Source organism: Oreochromis niloticus, linkage group LG12 (genome assembly GCF_001858045.2).
Source record: "Oreochromis niloticus isolate F11D_XX linkage group LG12, O_niloticus_UMD_NMBU, whole genome shotgun sequence".
NCBI lineage: Eukaryota > Metazoa > Chordata > Actinopteri > Cichliformes > Cichlidae > Oreochromis > Oreochromis niloticus.
The window spans coordinates 28,405,150-28,422,911 of NC_031977.2; the positions used below are offsets into that span (position 1 = coordinate 28,405,150).

Here is a 17,762-nt window from a genome sequence, read left to right on the forward strand (position 1 = left end):
CACATGCAGCATTGACGATGACATCTGAGAAATCTCCTCTAACATCCACTCAAAATGAAGAAGCTGCTCAGGAAATCCTCAAGATGAAAATGAACAAGAAAAAGAAAAAAACAAAGAGGCATTCAAAATCTTTGGTCATTTCAGCAACATCCTCAGTGAAAACCCCACAGACAAAGAGGTCCCTGAACTGTTACATGTGCGGATACAAAACTGGTGTGATATATGCTCTGAAGAAGCATTTAAGCAAAACTCACAAAGTAAACCGTACATTCACAGATATTTTAAGATATTATTTTAGACAAGGATCATTAGAGCCTGGGTATCATTGTGAATTCTGTGTTTTCAGACATGAAAAAGCTGCAGTAGTTTATGAGCACTACCAGGAACGCCACCCAGCACGTGTCCCCTGCGTTGAGTATGTAAGTACTCAGTTATATGCCGGTCCTGGAATGGTCCCTCCTAAAAAGAAGAAGCCTAACCTAGAGCAGAGTGAAGGCAATGACACTGAAAACAGATTGCTATCCCAAAGATCTGGACAAAATAGAGCTGGTATATCTTGCAAAAGATGCTCTTTTAAAAGTAAGTCATTGTCAGATCTGGCACACCATTACAGAATTGTTCATCCTTTGAGTGCAAAACTTGCCAAGAAAGCAAACGCAAGCTGGCGGGTGGAAGACCAAAGTGACAGACGTGGCTCATCTGACTCCTACCAGTTTGGTAAATTACGGGCGTCCTCCACAGTGTTCAAGTGCCTTTACTGCTCTGCAAATTTTAATAGCAAACACGGTCTCCACGTTCACTGTGGATTGAAACACCCGGAAGCTGTAATCGAAAAATATGAACATGAACATGAACAAGAACAAAAACCAAAAAAGCAGCTCCAAAAACCAAAAAAGCAGCTCCAAAATTCAAAAAAGCAGCTCCAAAATTCAAAAAAGCAGCTCCAAAAACCAAAAAAGCAGCTCCAAAAACCAAAAAAGCAGCTCCAAAAACGTCTGCATGAGAAGTTTAAGTCTAGCATAACGGCAGAAGAAAGCCTCTTGATCTACAAGTGTCCAAAGTGTCCATATGTGAATGCTAGCTACCACGCGACCCTTGCTCACTGTCAAATGAAGCATCCAGCAATTGTAGTCCGGGCAGATGAACTTGAGACAGACGAAGTCTTTGCATCAAACATGGTCAAATGTACTTTAGGAAAAGGTTCTAATGAAAGAGGGTACTTGTGTAAAAAATGTTCACAAATCCATGGATCACTGAGAAAACTCAATGCTCACCGTAAGAAGGTTCATCATGATACAGAAGTGTATGAGCACACTGACACTGAAAGCCAGCCGGTTCACACATCTCAGGGCTCAGCACAGAAGAATGCCTCTGTGAAAAACAAAACTTCGAGAAAAGTAAGCATTGCGAAAAGTAGACAGGCTTCACAAACGGAAACTCCTGATGCATGCCCGTCAACTTTGCTGTCCGGAGTCCGCAGCAACAAACAGTTGTACAAGTGCCAGATGTGCACCTATAAAGGAGCGAATCGAAAATACCTCCAGTGCCACTACAAAAATACTCACAAATTGGATGCAGTCAGTATTTACAAACTTCTTGAGAAATATAACGTACTTAAATCAGGCAACAGCACAAAGGTTAAATGTTTGAAATGTCCGGACTTAACATTCAAGTCATCGCAGCTGCTCATTGACCACTATAGTACTTTTCACCGCTCAGAGTGGAAGTTGGACTTCACTGTGTTGTCACTAGGATCGCCGAAAAAGAAAACCACAGGGGTTTACAAATGTGACCACTGCAACACACAATTAATTGGGATTAGAAAGGTGTGTTATCACATGGATCACCACAGAGCAAGGATGCTAGAGATGGCCAAGGCTGCGCAGAGAAAGGAGTCGCTTGTTAGCACAACAATAGAGCAAGAATCCAGCAAGGTAAGTTGACGCTGTTGTAATTCCTGTCTACGTTCTTTGTCTTCTGATCTACTCGTGTTATTTGACCATTACTGTGATTATTTCCAGCCCTGCAGGCAAGACGAAACGGCCACATTGGAAACTGTGAACGAGGTTAATCGTTGGAACGGGACACCAGTGCCGAGCGCCGCTACATCAGAACTCTCTGATGTACAGCAGCCAGAACTAGAATCGAATGAAGACAAACACACGTGTAAACAGTGCGGCCGGATGTTTATGTCATTGAAAGGCTTGCATTCACATGAGCACAGCCACGCAGCCCTGGCAGCCATCAAGAAACTGGACAATAGCTCCACATCTGGATTAAAACACAAGTAAGAACTTTGGGCTTTTTTTATTGTTAAAAACTAAACTAAAAAGAAGTATTAATAATGGCTAAATTTAGGCTCGTATATTAAAGCAGTCATCCCAATTTGCCACGCTTTTTTTTTGTGGGCTCACTTAAAAAGTAACATGGAAATTTTACCAGGTGGTCTTGTTTAGTCTGAAAAAGTACAGTGCCTATCTGGGTATTGGAAAACCTTTGCAGAAAAGCTTCTTTATCTCAAGATTTTCACTTCCTGGTTAAATAAAAAGTTAGACTCCCCTTTCCCGCTTTCCTCAATTCCACCTCTATCCACTCCTGTATAACTTCAAACTTCACAAGAAGACCATTTCCTCATGAATAGAACCAATGGCTTTCTGACAAGAGAACCAAAGTAGAGAAATGATACCTCCTTTACAGATTTTAGGAGTTACTTCATCTACTCTCTGTTTGACTAATGTGTCTTTCGCAGGCTTGTTAAAATTGAATTTTGATTACTTTATTCGTTAAAGCAAGTCCCAAACACCCCAAGCTGTATTTTTCTGTGAGAGTTGAATGATTGTGAACCTTTTTTTTTTCTTTTTATCTCACCAGCATTAGCAAATATCTCATCCACAAATCTGGAACTCTGAGATCTTTTCAGTGTAGTTGCTGTACCTATCGGACAACAGTCTTTGGCCTCTGGAGGAGTCATTTTATGAAAAAGCATCGTGGTAAGAACTCATTCGTAACATCACCAGTGGTATCTTAGGAGCATTAAGTGTCAAACGCATTGACTTTGATCTGCTGACATGGTTTTCAAAATCACCAGAATTTTTAAAATTAGTCTTTTAATTAAAATAAGCTGTTGTAGATTATTAGCTTACGTTTTCTGTAAGCTGGATTTGGTCAAGTTAATGAGTTGTCACAGGTGCATTTTATATTAGAAGCTGACTGTAACTGTTCAGACTGGGATGGTTTTGGCTTAGTTTTAAAGACAGCGACAAATTTCACAAGAAGGGGTTTGAGAGATTTCGTGTGGCTTTATGTCTGCGTTTATGTCTTTCATTTTTCATTTGGTTATTCTATTGGTGAATGCCTAGATCTCATCATGGGTGCAGCTGAGACTGAAGACAAAGATGAGAGTGAAGAGAGGTTTGATAAGGAGTTCTCTAATTCATCAGAGAAAATGAATAGCTTGCCTGAAATTGATGAGGGACGTGAACTTATTAAAGGCAAGTTGGTTTTTTTGTGTGTGTTTTTTTTTTTTGTTGTTGTTAAACTTGGTCTTGGTTTTCATAAAACAAACAGTTTCTGGTTTTGTAGCAGTACTGACAGACTGTGGCTCCTTGAAACTTTGACAGGATCTCTGTACTTGGAGCCCCCAGATGTGCGGCGCCAGTTAAACCACTACACCATGATGGCACAGAGCAGCATCAAATCTAAAGTGAACATGCAACTATCAAAATTACCTGAGAACAGCGTGCTTCACTGTGAGTTCTGCAATTTCAGCACTGGACACCTGTCTAGTATCCGGCGGCACTGCCTAAATTGGCATGGAAAGAAAATCCTCAGATGTAAAGACTGCAACTTTTTCACAGGTTTAAGGTAAGGTGCTGCAAGAGTTTGTAATTTTGTGTGTACAAAAGATTTTTGGCTTTTTTTTTCTTTAATAAAATTTAGTGTGTTACTAAAAATCTGCAAATTGTACTACTTAGCTTCAACTATTTAGCTTTTGTTTTCAAAAATGGAAAATGTACACAAGTGATATTCTGGGATTGAAAACTTGGAAAATATTTTTATGTAAATATTCGTTTTCACATTTGTTTTAAATCTTGCATTTAATCTTGCATTTGCATTTAGTATGAGTAATAATTGATACTTTTAATTCTGCATCATCACAGATGTGCAGGATCTGACTAGTTTCTATGGTCAGGTGACATAATGCATTCCTGGTTTGCCTCAAGGAGGAGACACAAATCCCTTTGGGGTGGCATCGGGAAGAGAACCTGGCATAAAAGTGTGCTAAATCAAATATGCCGCACTATCTGCTGTTTGAAGAAGAAGCTTCTTTTATTCAGATTTAGACATTGTTGTCAATCATTTTAGATGTATGGAAATAACTTGGATGAGTTTTATGAGGTATTTGACTTGACAGACATCTTGAATTTGTCATTTTTACTCATTACTCAACACGAGTTGTCACCAAACACTGACAGATTTGCAATGTCATCACTGATTTCTCCTGTTGTCATTAGGAAAACTCTGGAAATGCACATGGAGACGGGTCACTCTACCTGCCAGTCAAAGCCTACTCATCAGAAGGACCTCTGCTGCCCTTTCTGTCTGTACCAAACTAAGAACAAGAACAACATGATTGATCACATCGTCTTGCATCGTGGTATGTTGGAGTATTTGCAGGATTTGTAGGAACGTGTTGTGCTTTCTGATACCTGACGCTGTCACATAAGCATTCCCTTTTTTCCTTTTTTTTTCTTTTCAGAGGGACGTCTAGTGCCAATAGAGGTTCGTCGCCCCAAACTGTCACGTTACCTTCAAGGCATCATCTTCCGCTGTCACAAATGTACTTTCACCAGTGGCAGCCCAGAAAACCTGCGTTTGCACATGATGAGGCACGATGACATCAAACCCTACAAGTGTCGGCTGTGCTATTTCGACTGCACCCAGCTGAGTGATTTGGAGGCACACCTGAGCGATAAGCATCAGGTGAGGATTTCTCTCTAAAGCCTTCTGTGCATCCTTGGAATTCCTTTGGGTCAAAAAAGGTATTCTCTTTAACTGATGGGCGGACGGTGCTTTTGTTCTACACACTGCTGTCATAACCATGAAGATTTAGAAAATCAAGAGAAAATAAAGTTGAATGAAGAATCAAAGTTATTTAAGCCTTTAAAAAGTGTAAGCAGCAATTAGATGTCAGACGTCAACATGTCTGATTTTTGAAAGTAGCCAACGAAAGAGAGTGGGAGCATACATCCTAAAAATATGAATAGATATAAAAATGAACATAAAGAATTCATCAGAATGACATTTTTAAATGTCAACCATGCATCTTCTTTAGTAGCACTGCATCACTTTCACAAGCTACATATAGGCAGTGGACTTACTTTTGCAAAAGAATGGTTTTATTCACATAATGCTACGGAGACATTGGCACTGGACATTTGATTCCTTTAGTCTGAATGTTTTTGTAGTCCAAAAACTTTGCCACAAATCTGTTTAATATTGATTAAGGTTGCACCTAATGGAGTGATGCAGTGCATATCCTACCCCATTTCCTTGGCTATTAAAAAGTGCTACATTTACAGGGATTAAACCATAGGTAATGTCAAAGATGGACATGGACAACTACTGTGACATCATCTGTTGGTTTCTGAAATTGTGTTTTGATGCCCCAAGATTAGCATTTTCACCACAACCATATTAGTTTCAAAGTAGGGCTGGGCGATATGGCCTAAAATCCATATCACGGTATAATTTGAAGCATGTGCGGTAACGATATATATCACGATATATTCTTTTCTTCTGTATAACGTATTTTACACACTATAAGGCACACTTAAAATCCTTTAATTTTCTCAAAAATCGACAGTGTGCCTTATGTATGAATTGTGGTTGTGCTTACTGACCTCAAACCGATTTTGTGTTACACAGCGTGCAGAAATCAAAAAATGTTTTAGTACCACTTTGGAGAGCTATGAAAGCGCACCGCTTGATGGATTGCCGGAGCATTACGGCTGCCGTAGTCAGGAGCGTTGCGGAGTAATCCAAAACTCCGTCCACTTTAGGTCCCAAAGTCAAACAAACACTGCAGCATCACTGAGAGTTACAAACTGTCTCAATTCTTTCATCTTTAATAAAATGATCAGCGTTTCTGCTCTACCAGGTGTAACAATTAAGTTTAACATCCAGGCATCCATGAAAACAGAATCTATTAAATTTAATGAAGTTAGAAGTTAGCAGGAATTTTGCTTGCTAGCTTCCAGCTTCATATTTGATGCAGAACAGCTGATTGTTCTGCAAATAGTTTGAAATGTTTATTTAAAAATGCCTTGGCTGCATTAAAAAAAAATAGCTGCAAAAAACTTTGTTGTTTGCCAAACTGAGTTACTTTTTTGAAGAAGTAACTATATAATTAATTGCCCAACATTGGTCATTATATACTGTTTTGCAGACAGAGAGTTACAGGACTCTCTCCCAGACCACAGACTCATAATAAGTCAGAGCCTTATAAAAAAATAATTAAAAAAAGAAAGTTGTGTTTTCAAAATTGGAGTTCAAGTTATTTTTACTTCCAATAGTGTTAACATACTACACAGGTCAATGACTAGATTTTTTTTTTATTTTCATTGTAAGTGGGCTAAAGCAGTTAATTAAAAGTAGTCTAACATAAATGTAAATGCTGTAATTTGATTATTTTAATAAACCATGTAACTTGGATGGATTAGATGCTGGCGTGACCACAGTGCACACGTCTGATGTCGCTCACAGTGGTCCAAGGGATCGCTCAGGGAGTTTGTGTGTTCGCTCAGACACATGAAATATTAGAGGGAACATTGCGCCCACTCCTATTTCAAAGAATAAGATGTGCTGAGAAGGAGAGGGGCTGACTGTGAAACTGCTATCTCTATGCAGTAAGCAGACAAAAGATAATCCAACATTTTTAAGCAATTTAAACATGATTTGCAAAATAGTTGTAGTAATGTTTTATTCAGTATTCAGTATTCAGTATGCTTCCAAAATCAGTGACTAAGCCTATAAACTCACAAGGAAAGTGTTTACCATGTCATGTCTGTCTTCCCATAAACTTCTATAGGACTGGGAGTCTTATCTCAACCCCATAACTCCAAGTGTATTATATTGGATAAATGAGTTTTTGAGGCTTCTACATCATCAGTGCCCCACCCCCACCCCAATATAATGTGTTGGAAAAGTGTATCATAATTTGGACTTTGATTCTGTCTATGCAGGTCGTGAGGAATCATGAACTTGTGGGTCAGGTGAGCCTTGATCAGCTGGAGCCAAGCGTTGGTAATGTGCCAGTAACAGAAGAGGAACATTTGTCTAACATGGACCAGCTCGATAAGGAGACGGAAGATGTAGAAATGGAGGACTTTTTTGCAGACTGTGATGAGGTTCCACAAGCTGAGAACCTGGAAGAAAACTATACCACAGAGAAAAGTGCACTCCAGATGAGGGAATGCCAGGAAAGCAATGGAGAAAGTCCTGGCGAGACTTCTGAATCAGACATTCAACATGAGAATGCAAAACCAAACTCTACTGTCCAACAAGAGCTGCAAGAACAAGCAGAGATTGTGCTTCTAGAGACTGCAAGAGAACAGGAGACAGGAAATGTGGAACAAAGTGTTGCAGAAGTGAAAATTACAGATACCCCATGTGAGGATTGTGGCGGTCCAGAGGAAGAGAGGCAGACAAATGAAAACCAAACCCAACCTAAGTTCACAGAATGTGGAGACAAACAACAAGCGGAGACAGGAAATGATTTCAAAGTGGATGAAGAAACACCAGCTCAAAAGCAAGACGTTAAAGCATGCTTCAAGGAGGAAGAAGAGAAAGGTCCTTTCGAGCAGAAGCAGAACGAAGAATCTGAGATGCTCACAGAAGACGAGCAACGACACCAAGATCAGGCGCCTGGTGACCACGACGGGATGAGGGATGATGATTGTCTGGAAGAGCATGAAGGTAAAACGAAATTATCTGAGATGCTCACAGAAGACGAGCAACGGCACCAAGATCAGGCGCCTGGTGACCACGACGGGATGAACGATGATGATTGTCTGGAAGAGCATGAAGGTAAAAAGAAATTATCTGAGATGCTCACAGAAGACGAGCAACGACACCAAGATCAGGCGCCTGGTGACCACGACGGGATGAGGGATGATGATTGTCTGGAAGAGCATGAAGGTAAAAAGAAATTATCTGAGATGCTCACAGAAGACGAGCAACGGCACCAAGATCAGGCGCCTGGTGACCACGACGGGATGAGGGATGATGATTGTCTGGAAGAGCATGAAGGTAAAAAGAAATTATCTGAGATGCTCACAGAAGACGAGCAACGGCACCAAGATCAGGCGCCTGGTGACCACGACGGGATGAGGGATGATGATTGTCTGGAAGAGCATGAAGGTAAAAAGAAATTATCTGAGATGCTCACAGAAGACCAGCAACGGCACCAAGATCAGGCGCCTGGTGACCACGACGGGATGAACGATGATGATTGTCTGGAAGAGCATGAAGGTAAAAAGAAATTATCTGAGATGCTCACAGAAGACGAGCAACGGCACCAAGATCAGGCGCCTGGTGACCACGACGGGATGAACGATGATGATTGTCTGGAAGAGCATGAAGGTAAAACGAAATTATCTGAGATGCTCACAGAAGACGAGCAACGACACCATGATCAGGCGCCTGGTGACCACGACGGGATGAGGGATGATGATTGTCTGGAAGAGCATGAAGGTAAAACGAAATTATCTGAGATGCTCACAGAAGACGAGCAACGACACCAAGATCAGGCGCCTGGTGACCACGACGGGATGAGGGATGATGATTGTCTGGAAGAGCATGAAGGTAAAAAGAAATTATCTGAGATGCTCACAGAAGACGAGCAACGACACCAAGATCAGGCGCCTGGTGACCACGACGGGATGAGGGATGATGATTGTCTGGAAGAGCATGAAGGTAAAACGAAATTATCTGAGATGCTCACAGAAGACGAGCAACGACACCATGATCAGGCGCCTGGTGACCACGACGGGATGAGGGATGATGATTGTCTGGAAGAGCATGAAGGTAAAAAGAAATTATCTGAGATGCTCACAGAAGACGAGCAACGACACCAAGATCAGGCGCCTGGTGACCACGACGGGATGAGGGATGATGATTGTCTGGAAGAGCATGAAGGTAAAACGAAATTATCTGAGATGCTCACAGAAGACGAGCAACGGCACCAAGATCAGGCGCCTGGTGACCACGACGGGATGAACGATGATGATTGTCTGGAAGAGCATGAAGGTAAAAAGAAATTATCTGAGATGCTCACAGAAGACGAGCAACGGCACCAAGATCAGGCGCCTGGTGACCACGACGGGATGAACGATGATGATTGTCTGGAAGAGCATGAAGGTAAAACGAAATTATCTGAGATGCTCACAGAAGACGAGCAACGACACCATGATCAGGCGCCTGGTGACCACGACGGGATGAGGGATGATGATTGTCTGGAAGAGCATGAAGGTAAAAAGAAATTATCTGAGATGCTCACAGAAGACGAGCAACGACACCAAGATCAGGCGCCTGGTGACCACGACGGGATGAGGGATGATGATTGTCTGGAAGAGCATGAAGGTAAAAAGAAATTATCTGAGATGCTCACAGAAGACGAGCAACGACACCAAGATCAGGCGCCTGGTGACCACGACGGGATGAGGGATGATGATTGTCTGGAAGAGCATGAAGGTAAAAAGAAATTATCTGAGATGCTCACAGAAGACGAGCAACGACACCAAGATCAGGCGCCTGGTGACCACGACGGGATGAGGGATGATGATTGTCTGGAAGAGCATGAAGGTAAAACGAAATTATCTGAGATGCTCACAGAAGACGAGCAACGACACCAAGATCAGGCGCCTGGTGACCACGACGGGATGAGGGATGATGATTGTCTGGAAGAGCATGAAGGTAAAAAGAAATTATCTGAGATGCTCACAGAAGACGAGCAACGACACCAAGATCAGGCGCCTGGTGACCACGACGGGATGAACGATGATGATTGTCTGGAAGAGCATGAAGGTAAAACGAAATTATCTGAGATGCTCACAGAAGACGAGCAACGACACCAAGATCAGGCGCCTGGTGACCACGACGGGATGAACGATGATGATTGTCTGGAAGAGCATGAAGGTAAAACGAAATTATCTGAGATGCTCACAGAAGACGAGCAACGACACCATGATCAGGCGCCTGGTGACCACGACGGGATGAACGATGATGATTGTCTGGAAGAGCATGAAGGTAAAAAGAAATTATCTGAGATGCTCACAGAAGACGAGCAACGACACCAAGATCAGGCGCCTGGTGACCACGACGGGATGAGGGATGATGATTGTCTGGAAGAGCATGAAGGTAAAAAGAAATTATCTGAGATGCTCACAGAAGACGAGCAACGACACCAAGATCAGGCGCCTGGTGACCACGACGGGATGAGGGATGATGATTGTCTGGAAGAGCATGAAGGTAAAAAGAAATTATCTGAGATGCTCACAGAAGACGAGCAACGACACCAAGATCAGGCGCCTGGTGACCACGACGGGATGAGGGATGATGATTGTCTGGAAGAGCATGAAGGTAAAAAGAAATTATCTGAGATGCTCACAGAAGACGAGCAACGACACCAAGATCAGGCGCCTGGTGACCACGACGGGATGAGGATGATGATTGTCTGGAAGAGCATGAAGGTAAAACGAAATTATCTGAGATGCTCACAGAAGACGAGCAACGACACCAAGATCAGGCGCCTGGTGACCACGACGGGATGAGGGATGATGATTGTCTGGAAGAGCATGAAGGTAAAACGAAATTATCTGAGATGCTCACAGAAGACGAGCAACGACACCAAGATCAGGCGCCTGGTGACCACGACGGGATGAGGGATGATGATTGTCTGGAAGAGCATGAAGGTAAAAAGAAATTATCTGAGATGCTCACAGAAGACGAGCAACGACACCAAGATCAGGCGCCTGGTGACCACGACGGGATGAACGATGATGATTGTCTGGAAGAGCATGAAGGTAAAAAGAAATTATCTGAGATGCTCACAGAAGACGAGCAACGACACCAAGATCAGGCGCCTGGTGACCACGACGGGATGAGGGATGATGATTGTCTGGAAGAGCATGAAGGTAAAAGAAATTATCTGAGATGCTCACAGAAGACGAGCAACGACACCAAGATCAGGCGCCTGGTGACCACGACGGGATGAGGGATGATGATTGTCTGGAAGAGCATGAAGGTAAAAAGAAATTATCTGAGATGCTCACAGAAGACGAGCAACGACACCAAGATCAGGCGCCTGGTGACCACGACGGGATGAACGATGATGATTGTCTGGAAGAGCATGAAGGTAAAAAGAAATTATCTGAGATGCTCACAGAAGACGAGCAACGGCACCAAGATCAGGCGCCTGGTGACCACGACGGGATGAACGATGATGATTGTCTGGAAGAGCATGAAGGTAAAAAGAAATTATCTGAGATGCTCACAGAAGACGAGCAACGACACCAAGATCAGGCGCCTGGTGACCACGACGGGATGAGGGATGATGATTGTCTGGAAGAGCATGAAGGTAAAAAGAAATTATCTGAGATGCTCACAGAAGACGAGCAACGACACCAAGATCAGGCGCCTGGTGACCACGACGGGATGAGGGATGATGATTGTCTGGAAGAGTATGAAGGTAAAAAGAAATTATCTGAGATGCTCACAGAAGACGAGCAACGACACCAAGATCAGGCGCCTGGTGACCACGACGGGATGAGGGATGATGATTGTCTGGAAGAGCATGAAGGTAAAAAGAAATTATCTGAGATGCTCACAGAAGACGAGCAACGACACCAAGATCAGGCGCCTGGTGACCACGACGGGATGAGGGATGATGATTGTCTGGAAGAGCATGAAGGTAAAAAGAAATTATCTGAGATGCTCACAGAAGACGAGCAACGACACCAAGATCAGGCGCCTGGTGACCACGACGGGATGAGGGATGATGATTGTCTGGAAGAGCATGAAGGTAAAACGAAATTATCTGAGATGCTCACAGAAGACCAGCAACGACACCAAGATCAGGCGCCTGGTGACCACGACGGGATGAGGGATGATGATTGTCTGGAAGAGCATGAAGGTAAAAAGAAATTATCTGAGATGCTCACAGAAGACGAGCAACGACACCAAGATCAGGCGCCTGGTGACCACGACGGGATGAACGATGATGATTGTCTGGAAGAGCATGAAGGTAAAAAGAAATTATCTGAGATGCTCACAGAAGACGAGCAACGACACCATGATCAGGCGCCTGGTGACCACGACGGGATGAGGGATGATGATTGTCTGGAAGAGCATGAAGGTAAAAAGAAATTATCTGAGATGCTCACAGAAGACGAGCAACGACACCAAGATCAGGCGCCTGGTGACCACGACGGGATGAGGGATGATGATTGTCTGGAAGAGCATGAAGGTAAAAAGAAATTATGAGTGAATTAAAATATTAGTTTTGTGCATTTTTGTAAGCAAAACACATATTTTAAGTACACTTAAAAGTACACTCTTAAGTCCACTTTAACACGTGTTTGAAGTACAGAAAAAGAGACGGTAAATGCAGATATTGGGCAATATCAATGATAGAGTTATGAAAATAAAAGTGCTCCCTCTTTGAATTGTAGCGTTGGATGTCTCGAGACCGGTCTCGAGACCACTTTTACGTGGTCTTGGTCTCGTCTTGGTCTCGACGGACTTTTGTCTTGGTCTCGGTCTTGGTCTCGACGGACTTTTGTCTTGGTCTTGTCTTGGTCTCGACGGACTTTTGTCTTGGTCTCGGTCTTGGTCTCGCTGTTTCGGTCTTCCGTTCTCAAATCGACATAGTGTTCGGGAGATTTGGAGTCAACCATCAACGGAGCGGGAGGGTGGCTTACTGGGCTTAAGCCCGGGTCATTTTTTCAGAAGCATGGGGTTTTTTGGAGTGTAATTTGTTAGTTAGATGCCTGGCTGACAACTGTATAAAACAAAAACAACACACGAAGCGCAGAGCGCACCGTCGTAAATTCCCCCTAATTTTGGTATGATCCGAGCTCAGGCACTAGGCGACTGAGCACAGCACCCATGTGAGCGAGGGGGGAGAAGCTGCTGCCTGCGAGTTTGCTGCAGACAGAGGAGAGCTTAAGTTTGACCAGGTACCAAAGCAAATCATTCGTACTGAACTAATAATGTAAATATGACGGTGTATCACAAAAGATTGATATCAAACTGATCACTTGGTTGCGTTACTTGCTCTTCGAGTGAATCAACAAATGGATAAATAAAAAGCCGAACAACAATGCTGATTTTTTAGAGAGTCTTAGCTTACATTTCATATTTTCAGTTGTTACCCTCCACGGCTAAACAAACTCTCTAAATCAGTTTCAATTGTGTACTGATGAACACAACAATGGACATAAGGAGCTTCTTTCAAAGAAAAAACTCAGGTAGATGTTATTTTATATATTATGCTTTGTATGTTGTTCAGTATATCTATGCAAAACAAGAGGAATTTCATTACACAGCAGTATATTCACAGATGAAACCAGATATTTACATACACTTTAGGTAGAAAACATAAAAACTATTTTTTACTGTTAAACATCAATTTAGAGTAAACTTTTGTTTTAGATTTTAGATCTAAAAAAAATAAACATTTAGTCTGATTTGATGTTACAATTAAATAAGTGTTTGTGTTATTATCTGAAGAGTATGTAAATATCTGGTTTCAACTGTATATTTGATGATGTTGGTGTTTGGCTTGATTGTCAGCACAAAGAGGGAGAGAGAGGAACAGAGAGGGAGAGAGAGAGGAGAATGAGGACAGAACAGAGATGGAACAAGAGCAAGAGCAGGTGAGACACACATGTTAGTCAAATGGTTGTTTGCCAAAACGCATCAGAACATGTATCTAGTACCTGTTTCTTTTTAGATACCATTTGTTACTTTTCAAATTCTATATTTATTAAGTTATGCAGGCTTGTTTGCACAACAAGGCTAAATAATTATATAAACTTTTCAGAATCTAAATAGTGTACTTTGGTAGAATTAAAAAATAAGTGTAGTGCAGGTCTATGATGATTTTCAGTGCTACTATCATCTAGTTCTGATTCTGGTTCTGTCTTGGTTACTGTTGTAGTCCTGTTTTAATTCCGGATCAGTTCTGGGTCTGGTTGAATTGGGGTTTAGTCCCTGTGTCTTGATAGAGGCCCGACTTTGTTCTGCCTTGCTGCTTAATTAAAAAACTAGTTTAAGGTGTCCTGCATATGTATATAGAAGTAATATATATATATATATATGTGTGTATATATATATATATATATATATATATATATGAAGTCATTCTTTTTTGAACAAAACTCAAAACAGAGCCTAATAATCTTTCAGTCATTTCTACCCTCACTTAATTTCCTTTCGCTGCTCAGCTCTCACACAGTGGCTCAGTTATGCTCCAATCCCTCCATATTGTGGCCAATCACATGCGAGGATATAGGATAATATCATTATGTGAAAAACAGAGAGGGTGAGAGACGTGACAGTCAAGTGGAGCGTGCGTCTGTCCTCTCAGTAAGTGAGTGAGACAGTAGACAGCGGTGAGGAGGGCTGTGCGAAAGCAAAAACACATAAATATGCCTGACACCTGTAAACGAAGCAGCATCTGGCTGCAGTTTAAAGACTTTTTTTGTCTCGGTCTTGGTTTTGGTCTTGGTCTCGTCTCGACTCGGTCTCGGTCTTGGTCTCGTCTCAACTTGGTCTTGGTCTTGTCTTGGTCTCGATACCCTCTGGTCTTGGTCTTGTCTTGGTCTCGGATTAGGCGGTCTTGACTACAAGTCTATTGAATTGTAAGGTTTTATGTGTCAGGACTTTAGATAAGTACAATTAAAGATGAACTATTATGTCATTAATAATTTAACAAAAAATGAGCCAAAATGCAGAAGCAGTGTGGAAAAACTAAAAAGGTAATCTTTGCTGCTTCTATAGGATATAAGAAGGTAAGTAACAGCCAGATGCTACAATCATCAGCAAGTATGGTGACCTCTATGAAAACAAATTGTCTGGCAGTTCATTGATCTGATTCACGTGTGTGATAAAACAATGCACAAGGCAAAGATGCTCAGACAAACCAAAAATATATATTTAAAAGAGCTACATCTGAGACTCTAAATAGGGCTGTGCGATATGACCAAAATCTCATATCCCGATATTAAGACATCTATCGTCCGATAACGATATAAATCACAAAAATGTAACATTTTCTGTAAATTCTGTGAATGTCGGGCAGCTCGACTTGCGTGAAGTGTTTCCAGCTGGGCGTCGCGTACCTGGAGTCAAGTGTTTTAACTGATGCATGAAACGATACATTTTTAGACATAGGTTGTAACAGCCGCTGTTTTCTTTGTGAGTATTTACTACACAGCGTGCTGCGGGGAAAAGCCTGTTCTAACGTTTGAGTCTAAGGTTTATTTTTTTAGCACCTGACGGCTCTTTTTTTGCTTCTCATCCGTAAATACTCTGCAAGTCTGCATCTTTCACGTGATTCAGTTTATTTTGAAAAGTCTCAACAGGATCTTGAGCTTTATTGTGAAAGGTTTATGTGGAAAATAAACAAGCGGACACGAGGTGGTTTTACCGTCGTTGTTGCTAACGACAACGCATAAAAACAAGCGCTTGTCCGTCTGTAGTGTGGTTATATTAAAAATAAGAGAAAGAGAGAACTTTAGGAAATTAATATAGCCACTACAGTGACCATCAAAATAATGAAAAAATATTGCCGTAAACAGTTTATTTTGCGACACCACGAAACAAACGATAGCGTAAAATGAAACGATAGACGTTTTTATATCGTCATCCGATATATATTGTTATATCGAACAGCCCTAACTCTAAAGGCTTCAATAGCGATGTCTAGCGATACTGCAAAGCATCACGTTTGGAGAAAACCAAACAGGATAACAGCACAAGCTGTTCACCTCCACACTTGCCTTTGTTCTACTCCTGTGCTGTGTGGATCACAGCTGTATCCACACCTGGGCATTTGTTATGCAGATGTTGTGGCAAACCTTCTGGCACCTACTTATACAGTACAGGGAATACTACCTGCACGAACCAGTCAGCATCTGGTATTAATCTTGATTTCACTCTGCTGTTACAAATTACATAAACATGGGACAGTTTTCATGCTATATCCTCCTAACCTTTCGTAAGTGAATATTCTCTAGGGTGTACAGATGTATGAATCAAGCCTGTTCAGAGTTAGGATGTTGTATAAAATATAAATAAAGCAGCAGGCAGTGATTTGTATGGTATTTCTACGGTATTTATTAAAAAAAATATTTAAAACCTCTCTCTCTTCTATAACAAGTTACAGAAAGTTGGCACCTTTAAAAAGAATGAGGACCTGTGACCAGAGCAGTACATTTTTGGATACTTTAAGAAGGTGCAGTTCATGCTTAGCACATATTTCAAAATCAAGTATCCGTGATGGTGTCCAGGCATTGATTACCTTCAAAGGCATCACTAATGCTTAATAATATCTACTAGGTTTAGAACAACAGAGAAAACGGCTTTTTCAAGAAAGATCATATTTACATAAGAAATAACACATTTGCATCATGAAATTAGAAATATAACAATGTAGAACATAAAATCGTCATTTGAATTTAGTACCAAATCACAAAAGCAAGTGCTTTAAGTTGTAAGGCAATGACCCTACAGTATTAGAGAGAAAACCACAACAATCAGATGATACCGTATGGGCAAACCACTTGGTGATGGTGGGAAGGAAAACCCCCCTTTTAACAGGAAGAAGCCTCCAGGGAGGGACAGACATCTGCCACAACGGTTGGGAGGTGAAACTCCTGAGCAGGTTATCTTGCTCTTTCAAATATATAAGCTATGTTCTGATCTTTGATAGGATTAGAACACAGCACAGACCCTTCAGTTTTCAAATGCATACAGGGTTGTAAACACAGTGGCAAAAATGTTCCTAATCACACTTTTATGAAATATGTCAAAGTCAAAACAACCATGTGTTTTTCAATAAAACATTCTCTGTTGCTTGAAGCATTCAACCACAACACGTGATTTTAGCAGCCTGTTGACTTTGTTTCTTGTTTCCAAGAATTTTTATGTTGTTGCCTAACCTGTTAGATGCAGTTTCCAAAATCAACTTTGTGTGATCACAGCACTAGAACAGCTACTAAACAGACTCCAATATGAATGTCAGAGGCCATTTCTTCACCATTATAGATGAACCCTTAGCCTAAGTTAGACATAATGTTTTTACATCTAATGTAAAAAGATTAAATGTATACAGATATCCTATTTAATCACAATAACATCTCTTTCACTTTCAGACTATTTTTGGCAGTGTCCACTTTGATGCTGCTCACCCAGAGAATCACCTCTGTGTCTTTGGACCTTCAAGAAAAACGAGGCGTACTGACACCATCCAAAAGGCAGGCTTGTGTCACGCTTCTCCCTCTTATCAGCTACATCCTCAATTTTACCACACTGCTTGGTGGTCCTTTGGGTTCCTATGGACAATTCATTACTCTAATGAAAGAGGGGATGGAGGGGATCAACCTCACCTCGCCACCCAGTCCACTAGGTGTAGTTTTCCTAAAGCTGATGCAAGTGTTAATGCTAGAGTGGGTTAGATTTTATCTTGTCCATGATTT

At 41.6% G+C, this 17,762-nt stretch overlaps 3 protein-coding genes across 5 annotated transcripts in view; all 3 read left to right on the top strand.

Moving 5' to 3' along the window:
* LOC106097671 (zinc finger protein 462) overlaps nucleotides 1-17,762 on the top strand; it is a 48,924-nt gene that overhangs the window by 11,828 nt on the left and 19,334 nt on the right. The gene's annotated exons all lie outside the window — the stretch shown is intronic.
* Nucleotides 14-11,108, top strand: LOC112841881 (uncharacterized). The gene is made up of 8 exons (XM_025897178.1): nucleotides 14-1,934; nucleotides 2,022-2,287; nucleotides 2,872-2,990; nucleotides 3,360-3,491; nucleotides 3,621-3,864; nucleotides 4,515-4,657; nucleotides 4,760-4,983; nucleotides 7,245-11,108. The coding sequence occupies exons 1-8, from the start codon at nucleotides 18-20 to the stop codon at nucleotides 10,830-10,832; spliced, it is 6,633 nt and encodes a 2,210-aa protein (XP_025752963.1). The 5' UTR covers nucleotides 14-17; the 3' UTR covers nucleotides 10,833-11,108.
* On the top strand, nucleotides 11,176-17,756 carry LOC100708827 (sarcoplasmic reticulum histidine-rich calcium-binding protein). Of its 2 annotated transcripts, XM_025897179.1 has the most exons (3): nucleotides 11,176-12,526; nucleotides 13,855-13,937; nucleotides 17,439-17,756. In XM_025897179.1, the coding sequence occupies exons 1-3, from the start codon at nucleotides 11,215-11,217 to the stop codon at nucleotides 17,739-17,741; spliced, it is 1,698 nt and encodes a 565-aa protein (XP_025752964.1). In that variant the 5' UTR covers nucleotides 11,176-11,214; the 3' UTR covers nucleotides 17,742-17,756. The 2 variants fall into 2 exon arrangements, with proteins under 2 accessions (XP_025752964.1, XP_019221208.1); XM_019365663.2 differs by lacking the exon at nucleotides 13,855-13,937 and having other exon boundaries at nucleotides 17,439-17,590.

Coding starts and splice junctions, on each gene's coding strand:
- LOC112841881 (XM_025897178.1), top strand. CDS start 18: ATGACATCTGAGAAATCTCCTCTAACATCCACTCAAAATGAAGAAGCT. Junction 2,991..3,359: donor TTTTATGAAAAAGCATCGTG/GTAAGAACTCAT, acceptor GTGAATGCCTAG/ATCTCATCATGGGTGCAGCT. Junction 4,984..7,244: donor ACCTGAGCGATAAGCATCAG/GTGAGGATTTCT, acceptor CTGTCTATGCAG/GTCGTGAGGAATCATGAACT.
- LOC100708827 (XM_025897179.1), top strand. CDS start 11,215: ATGCTCACAGAAGACGAGCAACGACACCAAGATCAGGCGCCTGGTGAC. Junction 12,527..13,854: donor TTGTCTGGAAGAGCATGAAG/GTAAAAAGAAAT, acceptor CTTGATTGTCAG/CACAAAGAGGGAGAGAGAGG. Junction 13,938..17,438: donor TGGAACAAGAGCAAGAGCAG/GTGAGACACACA, acceptor TTTCACTTTCAG/ACTATTTTTGGCAGTGTCCA.